At 57.0% G+C, this 25,391-nt stretch overlaps 1 protein-coding gene across 2 annotated transcripts in view; it reads right to left on the minus strand.

The window, feature by feature from the left end:
* Window positions 1-20,452, minus strand: part of ubxn1 (UBX domain protein 1) — a 31,861-nt gene extending 11,409 nt beyond the window's left edge. The window contains exons 1-7 of one of the 2 annotated variants that reach the window (XM_070868140.1): window positions 20,380-20,452; window positions 19,839-19,943; window positions 16,783-16,879; window positions 15,169-15,222; window positions 6,327-6,472; window positions 4,367-4,433; window positions 695-886 (exon numbers count right to left, since the gene is read on the minus strand). In XM_070868140.1, the coding sequence (XP_070724241.1) occupies window positions 695-886; window positions 4,367-4,433; window positions 6,327-6,472; window positions 15,169-15,222; window positions 16,783-16,841 (518 nt within the window). In that variant the 5' untranslated portion in view covers window positions 16,842-16,879; window positions 19,839-19,943; window positions 20,380-20,452. Of the gene's footprint in view, window positions 1-694; window positions 887-4,366; window positions 4,434-6,326; window positions 6,473-15,168; window positions 15,223-16,782; window positions 16,880-19,838; window positions 19,944-20,174; window positions 20,271-20,379 lie in introns of those variants that run through there. The other variant, XM_070868141.1, reaches the window with a different exon arrangement.
* Between the last annotated feature and the right edge of the window lie 4,939 nt (window positions 20,453-25,391).

The raw sequence follows: 25,391 nt of genomic DNA on the forward strand, positions 1-25,391 counted from the left end.
ACGGCGCTCCCTCAGTACTGCCCCTCCGACAGTGCGGCGCTCCCTCAGTACTGCGCTCCCTTAGTACTGCCCCTCCGACAGTGCGGTGCTCCCTCAGTACTGCCCCAACGACAGCGCAGTACGGCGCTCCCTCAGTACTGCCCCTCCAACAGCGCAGTACGGCGCTCCCTCAGTACTGCCCTTCCGACAGTGCGGCGCACCCTCAGTACTGCCCCTCCAACAGTGCGGCGCTCCCTCAGTACTGCCCCTCCGACAGCGCAGTACGGCGCTCCCTCAGTACTGCCCTTCCGACAATGCGGGCACTCCCTCAGTACTGCCCCTCCGACAGTGCGGCGCTCCCTCAGTACTGCCCCTCCGACAGTGCGGCGCTCCCTCAGTACTGCCCCTCCGACAGTGCAGTACGGCGCTCCCTCGGTACAGCCCCTCCGACAGTGCGGCGCTCCCTCAGTACTGCCCCTCCGACAGTGCGGCGCTCCCTCAGTACTGCCCCTCCGACAGTGCGGCCTAGATTTATGTGCTCAAGTCCCTGGAGTGGGATTGAACCCACAACCTTGTGACTCAGAGGTGGGAGTGTTGCAAACCGAGCCTCTGGCTGACTCTGTTGCAGTCTGGCGTCTAACCCACTCGCACTCTCTCTCCAGCCGCCATCGTATCTGTGCGCAGTTTGTGTGTGTGTGTTTTTTTTTTTGTTTACTTGGCCCTGATGTCCTCCATTTTCTCCTTCCGCCTGTCCTCGGCGATCTTCCTCATCTCCTCCTCCTGCATCTTCTGCCGGATCATCGACAGCTCCTGGCCTTGTTTCCGCCGCTGCTTTTCCCGGTCTATCTCGTCCTTCTTCTCCCGTTCCTCTCGCTCCAGCTGCCGCTGTTTCATCAACTCTTCCAACCTACGGGAGCGCGGGGGGTGGGGGGGGGGGGGGGGGAAAGAGACACACAGTCCAAAGGTTAAGCGGTTAAACAAAAACCGCTTTCGACATTTCAGTAAATGCACGGGGCAGCCCCCATCGAAACATAAGAAATAGGAGCAGGAGTCGGCCATTCGGCCCCTCGAGCCTGCTCCGCCATTCACTCAGATCGTGGCTGATCCGATCATGGACTCAGCTCCACTTCCCCGCCCGCTCCCCATAACCCTTCACTCCCTTATCGCTCAAAAATCTGTCTATCGCCGCCTTAAATATATTCAATGAAACAAGTTGTGTACTAAGCTGCAGGACTGGCAACAGATTTGCATTTCTATAACGCCGATCACAACCTCGGGACGTCGCTAAGCGCTCTACAGCCCAATGAAGTACTTTTTTTTTAAACTGTTGTTATATATGCAGACTATAGATATACTCTCTGTATAGTCACTGTATAGTTGCATAAGATGGAGACTTGTTTATCTGATGTACTTTCAATAAGGTTTACACTGTGTATATACTATGCTGGCACCACTAGAGGGTGCAACTGGTGGAGACTGGGGTTTCCTGCCCTGATGGTTGGGGCTGCATAAAAGAGTAGTGCTTGTGCCTCACTCGAGAGTTACAAATAAAGGACCAAGATCACTACAGTTTGAGTACAACACATTGCCTCGTGGAGTCATTCATTGGTACAGTACAGTTGTAATGTAGGAAACGTCGTCAGCCAGTTCAGCAATGTGATAAAGACCGGTGTAATGTGTGCACTGGTGTCTATACCCACAAGTCTGTCGAGCTGTTGCCTGCTCCTGGGCCTGGCCAAGGTGGCCATTGACCGGTCCAGGCAGCGGGCGGTCGAGGGGTGTCGTTCAGCCCCGACTGCCTGCCTCTTGTCCGCGGCTACATTCGCACCAGGGTGACCCTGGAGATAGAGCACGCCCTGTCCACCGGTACGCTCGCGGCCTTCCGCGAGAGGCGGGCGCCAGAGGGACTGGAGCGCACCATTTCAGGTCACAAAATTTTTTATTTGATTTAAATTTTCTGTAAAAGTTTATTTGGAAATTTGTGGGTTCAAATTTGCCCTTGCCAAAAGGGGGCGCTGAATTTAATGTTCTGCTAAAATAGTTGTCGAGCTGTTGAGTGGGAGTGGCTTAGCCAGTCACGTGACATTCACAAGACTCAATAAAACCCCGGCCAGTTGGGTTCGGGGGATCCACGATGAGGCAGGTGGTTGTGAGCCTGGTGGATGAACTGGTAATGTGTCGTGTGATTGTTAAACCTTTGCTAATAAACCAATTAATTCTTAATAGCAATGTGTTGCTATGAATTCTTCAGCAAACAACCCACAAACCAAACACATTACAACCCGTGAGATCTTTTACGTCCACCAGAAAGAGCGGACGGGGGGGGCCTGGATTTGATGTCTCGGCTGATGGGCAGCGCCACAGAATCAGCTGGGGTTACGTGCTCGAGGCATGGAGTGAAACTTGGGAGCGTACCGCCCCCATCTGGGGCTGCAATTCTTCACAGAAATCTCAGCTGTCCCATCAGGGTACATTAAGCTGGGACTTGGTATTCACCACCTATAAAAGTGTGGGGGGGGGGAAAAAGAGCGGGGGAGGAGAGTGGGAGATGGCGGAGAACGAGAGGAAGAATTACCCCTCCCTCTCACCGAACTCCCGTTGTGTGGTCAAACAGCGAGACACTAAAGGATAACTTCTTAAAGCTCCATGGCGGGTTGGCATGGTGTTAAGACAGATATCAGCAAGGGCAGACATTGATGACGAGATCCAACACCGCCTCCAGTGCACCAGCGCAACCTGAGGAAAAGAGTGTTCGAAGACCTGGCCCTCAAATCTGGCACCAAGCTCATGGTCTACAGGGCTGTACTAATACCCATAAGGCTCAGAGACATGGACCATGTACAGTAGACACCTCAGGTCGCTGGAGAAATACAACCAATGATGTCTCCGCAAGATCCTGAAAATACCCTGGGAGGACAGACACACCAATGTTGGCGTCCTCGACCAGGCCAACATCCCCAGCATCGAAGCACTGACCACACTCGACCAGCTCCGCTGGACAGGGCCACATTGTCCGCATGCCCCAGACACGAGACTCCCAGAGCAAGCGCTCTACTCGGAACTCCTTCACGGCAAACGAGCCCCAGGTGGGCAGAGGAAACGTTACAGGGACCACCCTCAAAGCCTCCCTGATAAAGTGCAACATCCCCACCGACACCTGGGAGTCCCTGGCCAAAGACCAGTCCGCCCTAAGTGGAGGAAGTGCATCCGGGAGGGCGCTGAGCACCTCGGGTCTCGTCGCCGAGAGCGTGCAGAAACCAAGCGCAGGCAGCGGAAGGAGCGTGCGGCAAACCAGTCCCACCCTCCCCTTCCCTCAACCACTGTCTGTCCCACCTGTGACAGGGACTGTGGCTCTCGTATTGGGCTGTTCAGCCACCTGAGAACTCACTTTTAGAGTGGAAGTCTTCCTCGACCCCGAGGGTCTGCCTATGATAAGACGTTTTACTCTGACTGTGGCAACAGCCCTCACAGCAGGCGGGTCCGTGTAAAATGTGATCTGCCCGTCCTACGGATGCCCTGCAGGGCCTGATCGAAAGCTTGACCTTCCTGCGACAGCCTTCGACACGACAGCTTCCGGGCCGCTATTCAGTCTGCGCGCAGCACGGTCTCAATCCCACCCGAGATCTGTAGAGAGAGCGCCGATTTTCTCTGTCCAGGTGGGTGGGTCATAGCACAACATAGAAAATAGGAGCAGTCGGCCATTCGGCCCCTCGAGTCTGCAGCGCCATTCAATATGGTCATGGCTGATCCTCTATCTCAACACCATGTTCCCGCTTTGTCCCCATACCCCTTCCCTTGATGCCTTTTGTGTCTAGAAATCTATCTCCCTCTTAAATATATTCAGTGACTTGGCCTCCACAGCCTTCTGTGGTAGAGAATTCCACAGGTTCACCACCCTCTGAGTGAAAACATTTCTCCTCATCTCGCTCCTAAATTTCCGACCCCGTATCCTGAGACTGTGACCCCCTTGTTCTAGACTTCCCAGCCCCCGGGGAAACATCCTCCCCGCATCCAGTCTGTCCAACCCCGTCAGAATTTTATACCTTTCAATGCGATCCCCTCTCGTTCTTCTAAACTCCAGTGAATACCGGCCCAGTCGACCCAATCTCGCCTAATACGACAGTCCTGCCCTCCCAGGAAGCAGTCTGGTGAACCTTCGCTGCACTCCCTCTACGGCAATGGCAATGGCAACGGCAACGCCCCCACCCGGCCAAACCCTCCTCTCCCCCACAACCGAGATCAGCGGACACCACACAGCTCGGGAACCCATACCAGGGTCTGTACCACTCTGCTGTGTTTAGCCTTTCCCCACCGATCGCATCAATGCACCCCTCCCTTAAGCGACACCTTAAATCACCAAACACAAGGGGGGGGGGGGAACGGTTACCTTTTTAGCTGTTCCTTCTTCTCCTCCTCTGACAGTGATGCGTTCTGCTGAATTTGGGCGGAATTTTCTGTCGGGAAGAATCCAGAGAGGTGGTGAGTTCGGGATCGTTTCGCCTGCGTGGCTGCTAACGAAGCGGCGCGTCCCGCAAGCGCAACTGGCTCTTGCGTTGGGCGGTGGGGAGCAGAAGCGGGGGAAAGCAACGGCAGAGGGAACAATCCCGCCCTCTCGCTCAGTTGCAGTCAAGACCTCTGCCCCTCAGTCAGTGCTCGCGACTCGAGGGCACTCCATGACGGGGCGACACTGATCGCAGGGCTGATCGCAATTGTGTGCCAAGGCAATTACACAGGAACAGGAGGAGGCCATTCAGCCCCTCGAGCCTGTTACATTAGGAACAGGAGGAGGCCATTCAGCCCCTCGAGCCTGTTGCATTAGGAACAGGAGGAGGCCATTCAGCCCCTCGAGCCTGTTACATTAGGAACAGGAGGAGGCCCATTCAGCCCCTCGAGCCTGTTACATTAGGAACAGGAGGAGGCCATTCAGCCCCTCGAGCCTGTTACATTAGGAACAGGAGGAGGCCATTCAGCCCCTCGAGCCTGTTACATTAGGAACAGGAGGAGGCCATTCAGCCCCTCGAGCCTGTTACATTAGGAACAGGAGGAGGCCATTCAGCCCCTCGAGCCTGTTACATTAGGAACAGGAGGAGGCCATTCAGCCCCTCGAGTCTGTTACATTAGGGACAGGAGGAGGCCATTCAGCCCCTCGAGCCTGTTACATTAGGAACAGGAGGAGGCCATTCAGCCCCTCGAGCCTGTTACATTAGGAACAGGAGGAGGCCGTTCAGCCCCTCGAGCCTGTTACATTAGGAACAGGAGGAGGCCATTCAGCCCCTTGAGCCTGTTACATTAGGAACAGGAGGAGGCCGTTCAGCCCCTCGAGCCTGTTACATTAGGAACAGTAAGAGACCATTAAGCCCCTCAAGCCTGTTACATTAGGAACAGGAGGAGGCCATTCAGCCCCTCGAGCCTGTTACATTAGGAACAGGAGGAGGCCATTCAGCCCCTCGAGCCTGTTACATTAGGAACAGGAGGAGACCATTCAGCCCCTCGAGCCTGTTACATTAGGAACAGGAGGAGGCCATTCAGCCCCTCGAGCCTGTTACATTAGGAACAGGAGGAGGCCATTCAGCCCCTCGAGCCTGTTACATTAGGAACAGGAGGAGGCCCATTCAGCCCCTCGAGCCTGTTACATTAGGAACAGGAGGCCATTCAGCCCCTCGAGCCTGTTACATTAGGAACAGGAGGCCATTCAGCCCCTCGAGCCTGTTACATTAGGAACAGGAGGAGGCCATTCAGCCCCTCGAGCCTGTTACATTAGTAACAGGAGGAGGCCATTCAGCCCCTCGAGCCTGTTACATTAGGAACAGGAGGAGGCCATTCAGCCCCTCGAGCCTGTTACATTAGGAACAGGAGGTGGCCATTCAGCCCCTCGAGCCTGTTTCCCCCATTCAATCAGACCACTGCCGATTTGTATCTCAACTCCATTTGCCCGTCCAGGGATGTTTTACACCCACCCGAGAGAGCAGACGGGACCTCGGTTTAACGTCTCATCCGAAAGACGGCGCCGCCAAAGGGCATTGTGGGGTGGGGGGGGGGCGGGGCAAGAAATGGGGCAGGAAAGAGAATTTTTTTTTATGCAGCGAGTTGTGATCCGAAACACGCAGGCTGAACGGGCAGTGGAAGCAGATTCAATTGTGATTTACAAAAGAGGAATTGGGTAAATGCTAGAGAGGGAACAATTTGTAGGGCTTGTGGGAAAGAGCAGGGGGAGTGTGGGACTGATTGGATCGCTCGCTCGCAGAGCCAGCACAGGCTCGATGGGCCGAATGGTAGTCTTCTACGAGCTGTATCATTTTATGAATACCCCACAGGCAAATGAAACCACCCAACGGATGTGCACTTGCCTTCGAAGTTCATTTCGGCGGCTCCGATTTCCGCTGCTCCGGTTTCCGTAGCTGCGACCTCCGTTTTCTCCGTTGACCCCAGGACGTCCCCCTGCGACGCTACATAGGGTTCGTCCAGGTTGGGGTCGTCTTCGTGCTCGATCAGCCTGAGGAAACAGACACGCGAGGAGGCGTGAACGACCGATCATCAACAGCTCTTTCACCCCCTCGCCCGCCCTGGGCTCGCTGACAGGTTTAAAATAATCATCCTCATCTTCAAATCCCTGTGTGGCCTCATCAACCGCTCCCCATCTCTGTAACCCCCTCCACCCCCTCCCTACCTCTGTAACCCCCTCCTGCCCTACACCCCTCCCGACCTCTGTAACCCCCTCCAGCCCTACACCCCTCCCTACCTCTGTAACCCCCTCCTGCCCTACACCGCTCCCTATCTCTGTAACCCCCTCCTGCCCTACACCGCTCCCTATCTCTGTAACCCCCTCCTGCCCTACACCGCTCCCTATCTCTGTAACCTCCTCCAGCCCTACACCCCTCCCTACCTCTGTAACCCCCTCCTGCCCTACACCCCTCCCTACCTCTGTAACCTCCTCCTGCCCTACACCCCTCCCTATCTCTGTAACCCCCTCCTGCCCTACACCCCTCTCCATCTCTGTAACCCCCTCCACCCCCTCCCTACCTCTGTAACCCCCTCCTGCCCTACACCCCTCCCTACCTCTGTAACCTCCTCCTGCCCGACACCCCTCCCTACCTCTGTAACCTCCTCCTGCCCTACACCCCTCCCTATCTCTGTAACCCCCTCCACCCCCTCCCTACCTCTGTAACCCCCTCCTGCCCGACACCCCTCCCTAGCTCTGTAACCCCCTCCTGCCCTACACCCCTCCCTACCTCTGTAACCCCCTCCACCCCCTCCCCATCTCTGTAACCCCCTCCACCCCCTCCCTACCTCTGTAACCTCCTCCTGCCCTACACCCCTCCCTACCTCTGTAACCCCCTCCTGCCCTACACCCCTCCCTATCTCTGTAACCCCCTCCTGCCCTACACCCCTCCCTATCTCTGTAACCCCCTCCTGCCCTACACCCCTCCCCATCTCTGTAACCCCCTCCACCCCCTCCCTACCTCTGTAACCCCCTCCTGCCCTACACCCCTCCCTACCTCTGTAACCTCCTCCTGCCCTACACCACTCCCTACCTCTGTAACCTCCTCCTGCCCTACACCCCTCCCTACCTCTGTAACCTCCTCCTGCCCTACACCCCTCCCTACCTCTGTAACCCCCTCCTGCCCTACACCCCTCCCTACCTCTGTAACCCCCTCCTGCCCTACACCCCTCCCTATCTCTGTAACCCCCTCCTGCCCTACACCCCTCCCGACCTCTGTAACCTCCTCCTGCCCTACACCCCTCCCTACCTCTGTAACCCCCTCCTGCCCTACACCCCTCCCTACCTCTGTAATCTCCTCCAGCCCTACACCCCTCCCTACCTCTGTAACCCCCTCCTGCCCTACACCCCTCCCTACCTCTGTAACCTCCTCCTGCCCTACACCCCTCCCTACCTCTGTAACCTCCTCCTGCCCTACACCCCTCCCTACCTCTGTAACCTCCTCCTGCCCAACACCTCTCCCTATCTCTGTAACCCCCTCCACCCCCTCCCTATCTCTGTAACCCATTCCACCCCCTCCCTACCTCTGTAACCCCCTCCTGCCCTACACCCCTCCCTACCTCTGTAACCCCCTCCTGCCCTACACCCCTCCCTACCTCTGTAACCTCCTCCTGCCCTACACCCCTCCCTACATCTGTAACCTCCTCCTGCCCTACACCCCTCCCTACCTCTGTAACCTCCTCCTGCCTGACACCTCTCCCTATCTCTGTAACCCCCTCCACCCCCTCCCTATCTCTGTAACCCCCTCCACCCCCTCCCGACCTCTGTAACCCCTTCCTGCCCTACACCTCTCCCTATTTCTGTAACCCCCTCCACACCTCTAACCTCCTCCTGCCCTACACGCCTCCCTATCTCTGTAACCTCCTCCAGCCCCTACGCCCCTCCCTATCTCTGTAACCTCCTCCACCCCTCCCTATCTCTGTAACCTCCTCCAGCCCCTCCACCCCTCCCTATCTCTGTAACCCGCTCCAGCCCCTACACCCCTCCCTACCTCTGTAACCTCCTCCAGCCCTACACCCCTCCCTATCTCTGTAACCTCCTCCAGCCCTACACCCCTCCCTATCTCTGTAACCCCCTCCAGCCCCTACACCCGTCCCTACCTCTGTAACCTCCTCCAGCCCCTACACCCCTCCCTATCTCTGTAACCCCCTCCAGCCCCTAAACCGCTCCCTATCTCTGTAACCCCCTCCAGCCCCTACACCCCTCCCTACCTCTGTAACCCCCTCCAGCCCCTACACCCCTCCCTATCTCTGTAACCCCCTCCACCCCCTCCCTACCTCTGTAACCTCCTTCAGCCCCTACACCCCTCCCTATCTCTGTAACCCCCTCCATCCCCTACACCCCTCTCTACCTCTGTAACCCCCTCCAGCCCCTACACCCCTCCCTATCTCTGTAACCCCCTCCAGCCCCTACACTCCTCCCTACCTCTGTAACCTCCTCCAGCCCCTACACCCCTCCCTACCTCTGTAACCTCCTCCAGCCCCTACACCTCTCCCTATCTCTGTAACCCCCTCCACCCCCTCCCTACCTCTGTAACCTCCTTCAGCCCCTACACCCCTCCCTATCTCTGTAACCCGCTCCAGCCCCTACACCCCTCCCTACCTCTGTAACCCCCTCCAGCCCCTACACCCCTCCCTATCTCTGTAACCCCCTCCAGCCCCTACCTACCTCTGTAACCCCTCCAGTCCCTACACCCCTCCCCATCTCTGTAACCTCCTCCAGCCCCTACACCCTCCCTACCTCTGTAACCTCCTGCAGCCCCTACACCCCTCCCTATCTCTGTAACCCCCTCCAGCCCCTACACTCCTCCCTATCTCTGCAACCTCCTCCAGCCCCTACACCCCTCCCTATCTCTGTAACCCCTTCCAGCCCCTACACCCCTCCCTATCTCTGTAACCCCCTCCAGCATTACTTCCCTCCCCATCTCTGTAACCTCCTCCAGCCCCTACATCCCTCCCTATCTTTGTAACCCCCTCCAGCCCCTACACCCCTCCCTACCTCTGTAACCCCCTCCAGCCCCTACACCCCTCCCTACCTCTGTAACCTCCTTCAGCCTACACCCCTCCCTACCTCTGTAACCCCCTCCAGCCCCTACACCCCTCCCTACCTCTGTAACCCCCTCCAGCCCCTACACCCCTCCCTACCTCTGTAACCTCCTCCAGCCCCTACACCCCTCCCTATCTCTGTAACCCCCTCCAGCCCCGACACCCCTCCCTACCTTTGCAACCTCCTTCAGCCCCTACACCCCTCCCCATCTCTGTAACCTCCTCCAGCCCCCCCTATCTCAGTAACCTCCTCCAGCCCTACACCCCTCCCTATCTCTGCAACCTCTTCCAGCCTCTTCACCCCTTGCAATCTCTGTAACCTCCTCCAGCCCCTACACCCCTCCCTATATCTAACCTCCTCCAGCCCCTACACCCCTTCCATTCTCTGTAACCCCCTCCAGCCCCTACACCCCTCCCTATCTCTGCAACCTCTTCCAGCCCCTTCACCCCTTGCAATCTCTGTAACCTCCTCCAGCCCCTACACCCCTCCCTATATCTAACCTCCTCCAGCCCCTACACCCCTTCCATTCTCTGTAACCTCCTCCAGCCCCTACACCCCTCCCTACCTCTGTAACCTCCTCCAGCCCCTACACCCCTCCCTATCTCTGTAACCCCCTCCAGCCCCGACACCCCTCCCTACCTCTGCAACCTCCTTCAGCCCCTACACCCCTCCCTATCTCTGCAACCTCCTCCAGCCCTACACCCCTCCCTACCTCTGTAACCTTCTTCAGCCCCTACACCCCTCCCTATCTCTGTAACCCCCTCCACCCCTCCCTACCTCTGTAACCTCCTCAAGCCCCTGCACCCCTCCCTATCGTGGTACCTCCTCCAGCCCCTACCCCCCTCCCTATCTCTGTAACCTCCTCCAGCCCTACACCCCTCCCCATCTCTGTAACCTCCTCCAGCCCCCCCTATCTCAGTAACCTCCTCCAGCCCTACACCCCTCCCTATCTCTGCAACCTCTTCCAGCCCCTACACCCCTCCCTATATCTAACCTCCTCCAGCCCCTACACCCCTCCCTATCTCTGCAACCTCTTCCAGCCCCTTCACCCCTTGCAATCTCTGTAACCCCCTCCAGCCCCTACACCCCTCCCTATATCTAACCTCCTCCAGCCCCTACACCCCTTCCAATCTCTGTAACCCCCTCCTGCCCTACACCCCTCCCCATCTCTGTAACCTCCTCCTGCCCAACACCTCTCCCTATCTCTGTAACCCCCTCCACCCCCTCCCTACCTCTGTAACCCCCTCCTGCCCGACACCCCTCCCTAGCTCTGTAACCCCCTCCTGCCCTACACCCCTCCCTACCTCTGTAACCCCCTCCACCCCCTCCCCATCTCTGTAACCCCCTCCACCCCCTCCCTACCTCTGTAACCTCCTCCTGCCCTACACCCCTCCCTACCTCTGTAACCCCCTCCTGCCCTACACCCCTCCCTATCTCTGTAACCCCCTCCTGCCCTACACCCCTCCCTATCTCTGTAACCCCCTCCTGCCCTACACCCCTCCCCATCTCTGTAACCCCCTCCACCCCCTCCCTACCTCTGTAACCCCCTCCTGCCCTACACCCCTCCCTACCTCTGTAACCTCCTCCTGCCCTACACCACTCCCTACCTCTGTAACCTCCTCCTGCCCTACACCCCTCCCTACCTCTGTAACCTCCTCCTGCCCTACACCCCTCCCTACCTCTGTAACCCCCTCCTGCCCTACACCCCTCCCTACCTCTGTAACCCCCTCCTGCCCTACACCCCTCCCTATCTCTGTAACCCCCTCCTGCCCTACACCCCTCCCGACCTCTGTAACCTCCTCCTGCCCGACACCCCTCCCTATCTCTGTAACCCCCTCCTGCCCTACACCCCTCCCTACCTCTGTAACCCCCTCCTGCCCTACACCCCTCCCTACCTCTGTAATCTCCTCCAGCCCTACACCCCTCCCTACCTCTGTAACCCCCTCCTGCCCTACACCCCTCCCTACCTCTGTAACCTCCTCCTGCCCTACACCCCTCCCTACCTCTGTAACCTCCTCCTGCCCAACACCTCTCCCTATCTCTGTAACCCCCTCCACCCCCTCCCTATCTCTGTAACCCATTCCACCCCCTCCCTACCTCTGTAACCCCCTCCTGCCCTACACCCCTCCCTACCTCTGTAACCCCCTCCTGCCCTACACCCCTCCCTACCTCTGTAACCTCCTCCTGCCCTACACCCCTCCCTACATCTGTAACCTCCTCCTGCCCTACACCCCTCCCTACCTCTGTAACCTCCTCCTGCCTGACACCTCTCCCTATCTCTGTAACCCCCTCCACCCCCTCCCTATCTCTGTAACCCCCTCCACCCCCTCCCGACCTCTGTAACCCCTTCCTGCCCTACACCTCTCCCTATTTCTGTAACCCCCTCCACACCTCTGTAACCTCCTCCTGCCCTACACGCCTCCCTACCTCTGTAACCTCCTCCTGCCCTACACCCCTCCCTACCTCTGTAACCCCCTCCTGCCCTACACCCCTCCCTATCTCTGTAACCCCCTCCAGCCCCTACACTCCTCCCTACCTCTGTAACCTCCTCCAGCCCCTACACCCCTCCCTACCTCTGTAACCTCCTCCAGCCCCTACACCTCTCCCTATCTCTGTAACCCCCTCCACCCCCTCCCTACCTCTGTAACCTCCTTCAGCCCCTACACCCCTCCCTATCTCTGTAACCCGCTCCAGCCCCTACACCCCTCCCTACCTCTGTAACCCCCTCCAGCCCCTACACCCCTCCCTATCTCTGTAACCCCCTCCAGCCCCTACCTACCTCTGTAACCCCTCCAGTCCCTACACCCCTCCCCATCTCTGTAACCTCCTCCAGCCCCTACACCCTCCCTACCTCTGTAACCTCCTGCAGCCCCTACACCCCTCCCTATCTCTGTAACCCCCTCCAGCCCCTACACTCCTCCCTATCTCTGCAACCTCCTCCAGCCCCTACACCCCTCCCTATCTCTGTAACCCCTTCCAGCCCCTACACCCCTCCCTATCTCTGTAACCCCCTCCAGCATTACTTCCCTCCCCATCTCTGTAACCTCCTCCAGCCCCTACATCCCTCCCTACCTCTGTAACCCCCTCCAGCCCCTACACCCCTCCCTACCTCTGTAACCCCCTCCAGCCCCTACACCCCTCCCTACCTCTGTAACCTCCTCCAGCCCCTACACCCCTCCCTATCTCTGTAACCCCCTCCAGCCCCGACACCCCTCCCTACCTTTGCAACCTCCTTCAGCCCCTACACCCCTCCCCATCTCTGTAACCTCCTCCAGCCCCCCCTATCTCTGCAACCTCTTCCAGCCTCTTCACCCCTTGCAATCTCTGTAACCTCCTCCAGCCCCTACACCCCTCCCTATATCTAACCTCCTCCAGCCCCTACACCCCTTCCATTCTCTGTAACCCCCTCCAGCCCCTACACCCCTCCCTATCTCTGCAACCTCTTCCAGCCCCTTCACCCCTTGCAATCTCTGTAACCTCCTCCAGCCCCTACACCCCTCCCTATATCTAACCTCCTCCAGCCCCTACACCCCTTCCATTCTCTGTAACCTCCTCCAGCCCCTACACCCCTCCCTACCTCTGTAACCTCCTCCAGCCCCTACACCCCTCCCTATCTCTGTAACCCCCTCCAGCCCCGACACCCCTCCCTACCTCTGCAACCTCCTTCAGCCCCTACACCCCTCCCTATCTCTGCAACCTCCTCCAGCCCTACACCCCTCCCTACCTCTGTAACCTTCTTCAGCCCCTACACCCCTCCCTATCTCTGTAACCCCCTCCACCCCTCCCTACCTCTGTAACCTCCTCAAGCCCCTGCACCCCTCCCTATCGTGGTACCTCCTCCAGCCCCTACCCCCCTCCCTATCTCTGTAACCTCCTCCAGCCCTACACCCCTCCCCATCTCTGTAACCTCCTCCAGCCCCCCCTATCTCAGTAACCTCCTCCAGCCCTACACCCCTCCCTATCTCTGCAACCTCTTCCAGCCCCTACACCCCTCCCTATATCTAACCTCCTCCAGCCCCTACACCCCTCCCTATCTCTGCAACCTCTTCCAGCCCCTTCACCCCTTGCAATCTCTGTAACCCCCTCCAGCCCCTACACCCCTCCCTATATCTAACCTCCTCCAGCCCCTACACCCCTTCCAATCTCTGTAACCTCCTCCAGCCCCTACACCCTCCCTATCCCTGTAACCTCCTCCAGCACCCCCTATCTCAGTAACCTCCTCCAGCCACTACACCCCTCCCTATCTCTGTTACCCCCTCCAGATCTCTGCAACCTCCTCCAGCCCCTTTACCCCTATCTCTGTAACCTCCCCCCCATCCCCGAGTTATCTGTATCTGACCGAGTGAACATCCCCGATTTTAATCGCTCCACCATCGGTGGCCGTGCCTCCAGCTGCCTGGGCCCCAAACTCTGGAACTCCCTCCCGAAACCTCTTTGGCTCTCTTTCCTCCTTTAAAACGCTCCTTAAAACCTACCTCTCTGACCCAGCTTTCGGTCACCTGTCCAGATATCTCCTTATGTGACTCGGTTAATTCTTTTGTCTGATTACACTCCTGTGAAGCACCTTGGGGCGTTTTACAAGACCACGGTCATCACATTCAAATTCAAGCCCGCCTCCAGCAGACATCCAAACATGCCTTACAACAGTGATGTACATTGTCCATGTTGTAATACCCGCCCTCCCGTATGGCTCAGAGACATGGACCATGTACAGTAGACAGCTCAAGTCGCTGGAGAAATACCATCAACGATGTCTCCTCAAGATCCTGCAAATCCCCTGGGAGGACAGACGCACCAACGTTAGCGTCCTCGACCAGGCCAACATCTTCCGCATCGAAGCACTGACCACACTCGACCAGCTCCGCTGGGCGGGGCCACATTGTCCACTTGTCCCCGACACGAGACTCCCTAAGCAAGCGCTCTACTCATAGCTCCTTCACGGCAAGCGAGCCAAAGGTGGGCAGAGGAAACGTTACAAGGGACCACCCTCAAAGCCTTCCTGATAAAGTGCAACATCCCCACCGACACCTGGGAGTCCCTGGGCCAAAGGCCAGTTGCCCTAAGTGGAGGAAGTGCATCCGGGAGGGCGCTGAGCACCTCGAGTCTCGTCGCCGAGAGCGTGCAGAAACCAAGCGCAGGCAGCGGAAGGAGCGTGCGGCAAACCAGTCCCACCCTCCCCTTCCCTCAACGACGATCTGTCCCACCTGTGACAGGGACTGTGGCTCCCGTATTGGACTGTTCAGCCACCTAAGAACTCATTCTAAGAGTGGAAGCAAGTCTTCCTCGATTCCGAGGGACTGCCCATGATGATGCTGACAGTGATGAGCAGCATGCGATGGTGCAACGCTTCCCTCAGTACCGGCACTTGGAACGCCAGCCTTGATTATAGGGCTCGAGTTCCCTGGAGTGGGACACGAATCCACCACCACCTGACTCAATAGTGCTCCCCACTGAGCCACGGCTGGCATCTAAGTGAGGTGACCATGGGACACACCAGAACTCTTGTGTCGTGCCTCTCCACAGCAGCCAACCATATGCTTCACTTCAGCACCAGTGCTGTGCTGTGCGGCAGACTCGCGTTCTGCAAGGACTGGGCTCCAAACCTGTCGCACAACCCTGACTCAGAGAGAACAACCCTTCCATACCAGTCCATAGCTTTCTCGATGCCTTGATTTCCGGACAGTGCCAAAGCCTTCTCCCTAGAAAGAGCAGAATAAACATAGATAGATATATATATACATATAAAAAACAGAACGATTTGACTTTCCCCCACGCTGCAAATGATGATTGCAATCAATCTGATATCCTGCTCTGTCTGTCCCCCGCATTCGCCTTCTAATATTTTCTTGTGTAAGAAATAGGAGCAGGAGTCCGCCATACGGCCCCTCGAGCCTGCTCCACCATTCAATAAGATCATGGACTCAGCTCCACTTCTCCGGCCCGCTCCCTATAACCCCTTAATCCCTCATAGGTTAAGAAACTGTCTTAAATTTATTCAATGTCCCGGCTTCCACAGCTCTCTGAGACAGCGAATTCCACAGATTTACAACCCTCGGAGAAGAAATTTCTCCTCATCTCAGTTTTAAATGGGCGGCACCTTATTCTAAGATTATTCCCTCTAGTTCTAGTCTCCCCCATCAGTGGAAACATCCTCTCTGCATCCACCTTGTCAAGCCCCCTCATAATCTTATACGTTACGATAAGATCACCTCTCATTCTTCTGAATTCCAATGAGTAGAGGCCCAACCTCCTCAACCTTTCCTCGTAAGTCAACTCCCTTCAACCCCGGAACCTTCTCTGAACTGCCTCCAAAGCACATTTTCAAATCCTTCAGTGACCTCACCCCCCCCCTCCCTATCTCTGTAACCTCCTCCAACCCTCCCAGATCTCTGCACTCCTCCATTCCTGCCCTCTTGAGCATTCCCCGATTTCCATCGCTCCACCATTGGTCTCCTTAGTAAAAGGGGAGGTGCAACGAGACCTGGGTGTCATGGTACATCAGTCATTGAAGGTAGGCTTGTAGGTACAGCAGGCGGTGAAGAAAGCAAATGGCATGTTGGCCTTCATAGCGAGGGGATTTGCGTATAGGAGCAGGGAGGTCTTACTACAGTTATACAGGGCCTTGGTGAGACCACACCTTGAATATTGTGTGCACTTTTGGTCTCCTAATCTGAGGAAGGACATTCTTGCTATTGAGGGAGTGCAGCGAAGGTTCACCAGACTGATTTCCGGGATTGTAGGACTGACATATGAAGAAAGACTGGATCGACTAGGCTTATATTCACTGGAATTTAGAAGAATGAGAGGGGATCTTATAGAAACATATAAAATTCTGACGGGATTGGACAGGTTAGATGCAGGAAGAATGTTCCCGATGTTGGGGAAGTCCAGAACCAGGGGTCACAGTCTAAGGATAAGGGGTAAGCCATTTAAGACCGAGATGAGGAGAAACTTCTTCACCCAGAGAATTGTGAACCTGTGGAATTCTCTACCACAGAAAGCTGTTGAGGCCAGTTCGTTGGATATATTCAAAAGAGAGTTAGATGTGACCCTTATGGCTAAAGGGATCAAGGGGTATGGAGAGAAAGCAGGAATGGGGTACTGAAGTTGCATGATCAGCCATGATCATATTGAATGGTGGAGCAGGCTCAAAGGGCCGAATGGCCTACTCCTGCACCTATTTTCTATGTTTCCGTGCCGCATATTTTTTATCATTCTACAAAAACAAGAATCGGTGCACGAAGGCAGCCAGTACTCACGCCCGATTGCGGGAGAATCCCATCTCCATCATGGTTTCTAAGGCCGTCATTTCAGCCATCTGCTTCAGTTTGGACAAAGAAAAAATCCCGGGAAAATCTGAGGAGTAGAAACAAGGGCAACAGGTTAAGCATTTGGAGCATGGCACATGAAGAGGCTGTTGGGCCCCTTGAGCCCGTGCTGTGCCGGCTCGGTGACAGAGCGATCCAATCAGTCCCACTCCCCCCCTGCACTTTCCTCACAGCCCCGGCACATTTCTCCTGTCCCAGTATTGATCCAATTCCCGGTTTGAAAGTCACGATTGAATCTGCTCCCACCGCCCTTTCAGGCAGCGCGTTCCCGATTGCAACAACTCGCTGCGTCAAAACATTCTCCTCGTCTCCCCCTCTGGTTCCATCGCCGATTATCGTCAATCCGTGTCCCTCTGGTTACCGAGCCTCCTGCCCCTGGGAACAGTCCCTCCTGATTTACTCCGTGATTGCGAACACCTCGATCAAATCTCCCCCTTAATCTTCTCTGCTCAAAGAAAGAAAAAAATCAAAAAGAGTTGCATCTATATAGCGCCTTTCACGACCACTGGATGTCTCAAAGTGCTTTACAGCCAATGAAGTACTGTTGGAGTGTAGTCACTGTTGTAATGTAGGAAACACGGCAGCCAATTTGCGCACAGCAAGCTCCCACAAACAGCACTGCAATAATGGCCAGATCGTGTTTTTTTGTTATGTTGATTCAGGGATAAATATTGGGCCCAGGACATTGCGGATAACTCCCCTGCTCTTCTTCGAATAGTGGCTTAGGATCTTATATGTCCACCTGAGAGAATGTAGTTGCTGTTATAACGTGGGAACATGCTGTAAGCAGAACAAGCCCAGATTCTCTCGTCTCTCCACACAGCAATATTTTTTTCTCTACCCAAGAAATTTTCAGAATGTATTTCTCCTCTCCTCTCCTCGGCCCCCGCCCTCACACCACCCCCCCCTCCAAGACGCCCCCACCCCCACCGTAACCTTCCAACCCCCTCCCCTCACCCACCTTCCACCCCACCGACATCGCCAGCACAGAGAGAATCCACGAGAGTCATTTGTTGTGGTCAGTGCCTCCCACTGCTGCTGAAAGTGAAAGCAGTCACTGAACCTTTACAGATAATCGTTCCTTCTCCTATGCCAACTCATTCTGTCCCAGGGCCACAAAGCTATGGAACTTTCACTTCCTCCAGCAACTGCACAAGAGCTTTTAATACCAACGGTTGGGTGGCATCCCGATTTACCTGTTCTACTCTTAGCTGTGGGTAGCACTCTTGCCTGAATCAGAAGGTTGTGGGTTCAAGTCCCCATTCCAGAGACCTCAGCACCAAAATCTAGGCTGACACTCCCAGTGCAGTACTGAGGGAGCGCCGCACTGTCGGAGGGGCAGTACTGAGGGAGTGCTGCACTGTCGGAGGGGCAGTACTGAGGGAGTGCTGCACTGTCGGAGGGGCGGTACTGAGGGAGTGCCGCACTGTCGGAGGGGCAGTACTGAGGGAGCGCTGCACTGTCGGAGGGGCAGTACTGAGGGAGTGCTGCACTGTCGGAGGGGCGGTACTGAGGGAGTGCCGCACTGTCGGAGGGGCAGTACTGAGGGAGCGCTGCACTGTCGGAGGGGCAGTACTGAGGGAGCGCTGCACTGTCGGAGGGGCGGTACTGAGGGAGCGCCGCACTGTAGAAGGTGCAGTGCCCAGGGAGCGCTGAAAGATCCCAAGGCCACTTTTGGAAGAGCAAAGGGAGCCTTCCCCGGTGTCCTGGGACCAATATTTACCCATCCACCAACTAACAAACAGATGATCTGATCATATTCGCATTTGTGGGAGCTTGCTGTGTGCAAATTGCCCGCCGTGCTTCCTACATCACAACAGTAACTATACTTTTTAAAAAAGTACTTCATTGGCTGTAAAGCGCTTTGGGACGTCCTGTAGTCGTATATAAATGCATATCTTTCTTTCTGTGGATGACGTACTTCAGTGCCTCACTTAAGATTTCTGAACTGAAAGCGAAATAAAAGCACCTGTACGGACTGGAACTCAGCCCTTCCCACCATCTTTTACTCTTCACGGGACACGGGCAGCCCAAAGTGAGGACACTGTACGTCAATCTCCCTGTGCGTCCGTGACTCTGGAACAACGCGGCCTTCCCCAACCGCCACCCCACTTTCACTCTGTAAAGAAAGACTTGCATTTATATAGTACCTTTCACAACCACCGGATGTCTCAAACGCTTCACAGCCAATGAAGCACTTTTGGAGTGTGGTCACTGTCGTAATGTGAAAAACGCCAATTAGCGCACAGCAAGCTCCCACACACAGCAATGTGATAATGACCCAGATCATCTGTTTTTTTTGTTATGTTGGTCGAGGGATAAATATTGGCCCCAGGACACTGCCCCTCCGACAGTGTGGCGCTCCCTCAGCACTGTCCCTCCGACAGTGCGGCGCTCCCTCAGTACTGCCCCTCCGACAGTACGGCGCTCCCTCAGCACTGCCCCTCCGACAGTACGGCGCTCCCTCAGCACTGCCCCTCCGACAGTGCGGCGCTCCCTCAGTACTGCCCCTCCGACAGTACGGCGCTCCCTCAGCACTGCCCCTCCAACAGTGCGGCGCTCCCTCAGTACCGCCCCTCCGACAGTGCGGCGCTCCCTCAGTACCGCCCCTCCGACAGTGCGGCGCTCCCTCCGACGGCGCCGTACGGTGCTCCCTCAGCACTGCACCGGGAGCGCCAGCCTCGATTCCTTCGTGCTCAAGTCCCCGGAGAGGTGAACGGGACGGCGACTAGACCCAATCTCACCGCGTCACTGGCGGGTTGGGTGGCCGGGGGTGGGGCAATGCAAAATACCCCCCAAAATCACATTTTAGCAAACAAAAAGCTCGCGGGGAAGGAAGTGCAGAAATGGAGACCGTGTAACCGTGGACTTTGTGAGAAAAGGCACGAAATGAAAGCATGATTGACTGCGGGGTGGGCTTATAATTGCTTACAAAACCCCCTCAAGTGAGCGGTGGAATTCCCTCCATAAACATCCTTAAATCCTACCTCTGTGAACAAGCTTTTGCGCCAATCTCTTCTTCTGTGACTCGGTTTTTGGGTCGTGTTGCACGGCTGCGAAGCACCTTGGCACGGTTCACCACGTTAAAGGCGCTGTATAAATGAAAGTTGTTGTTGTTATTAATAATAATTTAAAAGGAGCCTGAATGATATCCCAATGGAAGGGGCACCTTTGCAAGATGCAATAGCTGAGTGATGTGGAGGTTTTCTCACCCCGCCCCAGGGCAATGCTGGCTCAGCAGTGGTGCCCATTGTGCAGGGCCATGGGCTCTCTGTCCCCAGGTGGGCCTCCCTCCCCCACCCCCCACGCCGGCTCGGGCCTACCTGCACCACCCCATCCCCGGCCTTTCCTGAGCCGCGCGGCCGGCCCAAGGCGCGCTTCCTCCCGGGTTGAGGGGGGGGACAATTTTTCCGCAAAGGAGCGAGGGGGTGCTGAGGGACAAGGGGGGGCCGGGGCAGCGGGGGGTGGGAGCCCCGAGGACAGGGTGGGGGGTTCCGCCCGCTCGCTCCTCCAGCAGCGCCGGCTTACCTTGGCCGGCATCACCGAGCGGCCGCCTCCAGCTGTCAGTCAAAGCGGCGGAGGGGGGGGGGCGGGGTCTGCCCGGTCCGGCTGTCCATCAGTGCGGTGGGCGGGGCCTGTTACAGCTGTCCATCAGTGGGGTGGGCGGGGTCTGTCACATCTGTCCATCAGTGGGGTGGGCGGGGTCTGTTACACCTGTCCATCAGTGGGGTGGGCGGGGTCTGTTACACCTGTCCATCAGTGGGGTGGGCGGGGTCTGTTACACCTGTCCATCAGTGGTATGGGTGGGGTCTGTTACATCTGTCCATCAGTGGGGTGGGCGGGGTCTGTTACACCTGTCCATCAGTGGTATGGGTGGGGTCTGTTACATCTGTCCATCAGTGGGGTGGGTGGGGTCTGTTACACCTGTCCATCAGTGGGGTGGGCGGGGTCTGTTACACCTGTCCATCAGTGGGGTGGGCGGGGTCTGTTACATCTGTCCATCAGTGCGGTGGACGGGGCCTGTTACAGCTGTCCATCAGTGGAGTGGGCGGGGTCTGTTACATCTGTCCATCAGTGCGGTGGGCGGGGTCTGCCCGGTCCGGCTGTCCATCAGTGCGGTGGGCGGGGCCTGTTACAGCTGTCCATCAGTGGGGTGGGCGGGGTCTGTTACATCTGTCCATCAGTGCGGTGGACGGGGCCTGTTACAGCTGTCCATCAGTGGGGTGGGCGCGGTCTGTTACATCTGTCCATCAGTGCGGTGGGCGGGGTCTGCCCGGTCCGGCTGTCCATCAGTGCGGTGGGCGGGACATGTTACAACTGTCCATCAATGGGGCGGGCGGGACCTGTTACATCTGTCCATCAGTGCGGTGGGCGGGACCTGTTAAATCTGTCCATCAGTGGGGCGGGCGGGACCTGTTACATCTGTCCATCAGTGGGGTGGGCGCGACCTGTTACAACTGTCCATCAGTGGGGTGGGCGGGACCTGTTACATCTGTCCATCAGTTGGGTGGGCGGGACCTGTTACATCTGTCCATCAGTGGGGCGGGCGGGACCTGTTACAACTGGCCATCAGTGGGGTGGGCGGGACCTGTTACGTCTGTCAATTAAAGAGAGGGGCGTGAACTTCACTCCGAGTCTGTCGATCAATGGGGTGGACGAGGCTTGTTCCATCCGTCAATCTATCGGGTGGGTGGGGCCCAGTCCCATATGTCAATCAAAGCCGCTGGGGCGGGGTCTGCACTCCACGGCTGTCCATCAATAGAGTGGGCGGGGCCCGCCTGGCTGGGCACAATCAGGCACAATCTGAATGAATGGCGGAACAGGCTCGAGGGGCTGAATGGCCTCCTTCTGTTCCTGTGTAACAGGCTCGAGGGGCTGAATGGCCTCCTCCTGTTCCTGTGTAACAGGCTCGAGGGGCTGAATGGCCTTCTCCTGTTCCTAATGTAACAGGCTCGAGGGGCTGAATGGCCTCCTCCTGTTCCTAATGTAACAGGCTCGAGGGGCTGAATGGCCTTCTCCTGTTCCTAATGTAACAGGCTCGAGGGGCTGAATGGCCTTCTCCTGTTCCTAATGTAACAGGCTCGAGGGGCTGAATGGCCTTCTCCTGTTCCAATATTCCTATTTCTACCTCTGTAATATCGCCCGTTTCCACCCCCTGCCTGCCACAGCTCATCCGCTGCTGAAGCCCTCATCCGTGCTCCCGTTACCTCCAGAATCGACTATTCCATCATCATCATAGGCAGTCCCTCGAACGAGGATGACTTGCTTCCACACCAAAAGGGACGAGTTCACAGGTGTCTCAATGAAGGACCCGATGTTCCAGTCCTAAACTCCAGCGGTGGAAGATACCTGTGGGTGGATGTGTTTAACGTGTGGTGCCCGTTGCACACCAGCCACCACACGGGCTTGACAGAGCTAGGTCTTGGTCCAGTGGCAAGGGTTAACCAAGACGACTGGAGACCAGCTCTGCTGCACAGACCTAGTGAGCACACATATCGCACAGTGTGGGCTGGGCCCTTACTGCCCCTGGGCCCTCGCCTTGCCTGTGCTCCGTACCCTCATTTGCCGCACCTCCACACGATCTCCTGCCGTTCCTCCACCAGAAACATTCGCCGAACCTCCGTCACGATCTCTCATCACTCCTCCGCCACGGTTCCTCACCGCTCCTCCGCCTCAATCACTCACTACACCTCCGCCACAATCTCTCACCGCACCTCCTCACCAAACGTTCGCCTCACCTCTGCCACAATCACTCGCCGAGTCTCAGCCACGATCTTTCATCGCTCCTCCGCCTCAATCACTCGATACAGCTCCGCCACAATCTCTCGCTACTCATCCGCCCCGACCTTCCCGCTCCTCCGCTGTTCCTGGGCCCCGCTGATGTCCCTGCCCACGCTCCAAATAATGACATCATCTAGTCACCCTCCTTAAAGTCGTCACACATTTGTAGCAGCTCACACTGGAAGCTGCAGTGGTATTTATCCTCCCAACCTGCAAGGGATCCAATGCACTCCTGGCTGGCCTCCCACATTCTACACGACGTAAACTCGAGGTGATCCAAAACTCGGCTGACCCCGTGTCCTATCTCGCACCAAGTCCCACTCACCCATCACCCCCTGTGCTCGCTACCCCAGTGTCCTAACTCGCACCGAGTCCCGCTCACCCATCACCCCTGTGCTCACTGCCCCGTGTCCTAACTCACACCGAGTCCCACTCACCCATCACCCCATGTGCTCGCTGCCCCCGTGTCCTAACTCGCACCGAGTCCCGCTCACGCATCACCCCCTGTGCTCACTGCCCCGTGTCCTAACTCACACCGAGTCCCACTCACCCATCACCCCCTGTGCTCGCTACCCCAGTGTCCTAACTCGCACCGAGTCCCGCTCACCCATCACCCCCTGTGCTCGCTACCCCAGTGTCCTAACTCGCACCGAGTCCCGCTCACCCATCACCCCCTGTGCTCGCTACCCCAGTGTCCTAACTCGCACCGAGTCCCACTCACCCATCACCCCCTGTGCTCACTGCCCCGTGTCCTAACTCACACCGAGTCCCACTCACCCATCACCCCCTGTGCTCGCTGCCCCCGTGTCCTAACTCACACCCAGTCCCACTCACCCATCACCCCCTGTGCTCGCTGCCCCGTGTCCTAACTCGCACCGAGTCCCGCTCACCCATCACCCCCTGTGCTCACTGCCCCGTGTCCTAACTCACACCCAGTCCCACTCACCCATCACCCCCTGTGCTCGCTGCCCCGTGTCCTAACTCGCACCAAGTCCCGCTCACCCATCACCCCCTGTGCTCACTGCCCCGTGTCCTAACTCGCACCGAGTCCCGCTCACCCATCACCCCCTGTGCTCACTGCCCCGTGTCCTAACTCGCACCGAGTCCCGCTCACCCATCACCCCCTGTGCTCACTGCCCCGTGTCCTAACTCGCACCGAGTCCCGCTCACCCATCACCCACTGTGCTCACTGCCCCGTGTCCTAACTCGCACCCAGTCCCGCTCACCCATCACCCCCTGTGCTCGCTGACCTACATTGGCTCCCGGTTAAGCAACGCCTCGATTTCAAAATTCTCATCCTTGTTTTCAAATCCCTTCATGGCCCTCGCTCCTCCCTATCTCTATAATCTCCTCCAGCCTCACAACCTCCCCGAGATGTCTGCGCTCCCTCAATACTGCCTCTCTGACAGTGCGGCGCTCCCTCAATACTGCCTCTCTGACAGTGTGGCACTCCCTCAGTACTGCCCCTCCGACAGTGCGGTGTTCCCTCAGTACTGCCCCTCCGACAGTGCGGCGCTCCCTCAGTACCGCCCCTCCGACAGTGCGGTGCTCCCTCAGTACCGCCCCTCCGACAGTGCGGCGCTCCCTCAGTACCGCCCCTCCGACAGTGCGGCGCTCCCTCAGTACCGCCCCTCCGACAGTGCGGCGCTCCCTCAGTACCGCCCCTCCGACAGCGCGGCGCTCCCTCAGTACCGCCCCTCCGACAGTGCGGCGCTCCCTCAGTACCGCCCCTCCGACAGTGCGGCGCTCCCTCAGTACTGCCCCTCCGACAGCGCGGCGCTCCCTCAGCACTGACACTGGGGGCGTGCTGGCCTGGATTCTGCGCCCAAGACCCTGGACTGAGGACTCGAAGCCACGACCTTCTGCGCCATCAGAGGCGAGAGCGAGAGAGGGACGAGCAGGCGCGACATGAATGCAGGTTGCTGCAATCGTACAGAGGAGAGGTTGCGGACTTCTGTGCAGACGGGGAGCAGTGCCCCCTCTGCGACCTCCACGGCTGTTTTCGAGCTGGTTCAGCTGCAGCCCAAACCCAACTCAGCATTGTGTGGCCATGTCAAAGGGATGTGGAACATTAGGAGGTGATGTCACACAATGGTTTCCATTGCGACTCTGGGTGCCTAAGAATGTTTGAATATACACAGGGCAACAAAAACACATGCCGTTTGTAAAAAACAGCACCAAATAAGAGAGGAAAAGACCGTGGTGTAGAGGGAAGCACCGATACGGGAGGAGACGCCAACCTTTCCGGCCTGGTAGTGTTCATTTGAAACGATGGTAAATAAAACTGCCTTTTATTTTGAACCGAGCTCGGTCAAGAAGGGTCACGAAGGAAGGGTGCGGAGATCTAACAAATGTCGAGGATTTTAGAATTAATTCACAATATTTGAACTTGAGGTGGGGGCATGTTGGGGGAAGTCCAGAACCAGGGGGTCACAGTCTAAGGATAAGGGGTAAGCCATCTCGGACCGAGATGAGGAGAAACTTCTTCACCCAGAGAGTTGTGAACCTGTGGAATTATCTACCGCAGGAAGTTGTTGAGGCCAGTCCGTTAGATATATTCAAACGGGAGTTAGATGTGGCCCTTACGGCTAAAGGGATCAAGGGGTATGGAGAGAAAGCAGGAATGGGGTACTGAAGTTGCATGATCAGCCATGATGGTGGTGCAGGCTCGAAGGGCCGAATGGCCTATTCCTGCACCTATTTTCTATGTTTCGATGTGACAGGTGGGAGACTGAAGCAGAATTGGAAGGGCTGGAGGG

The sequence above is a fragment of the Pristiophorus japonicus genome, chromosome 27 (assembly GCF_044704955.1).
Source record: "Pristiophorus japonicus isolate sPriJap1 chromosome 27, sPriJap1.hap1, whole genome shotgun sequence".
In the NCBI taxonomy this organism is placed as follows: Eukaryota; Metazoa; Chordata; class Chondrichthyes; family Pristiophoridae; genus Pristiophorus; species Pristiophorus japonicus.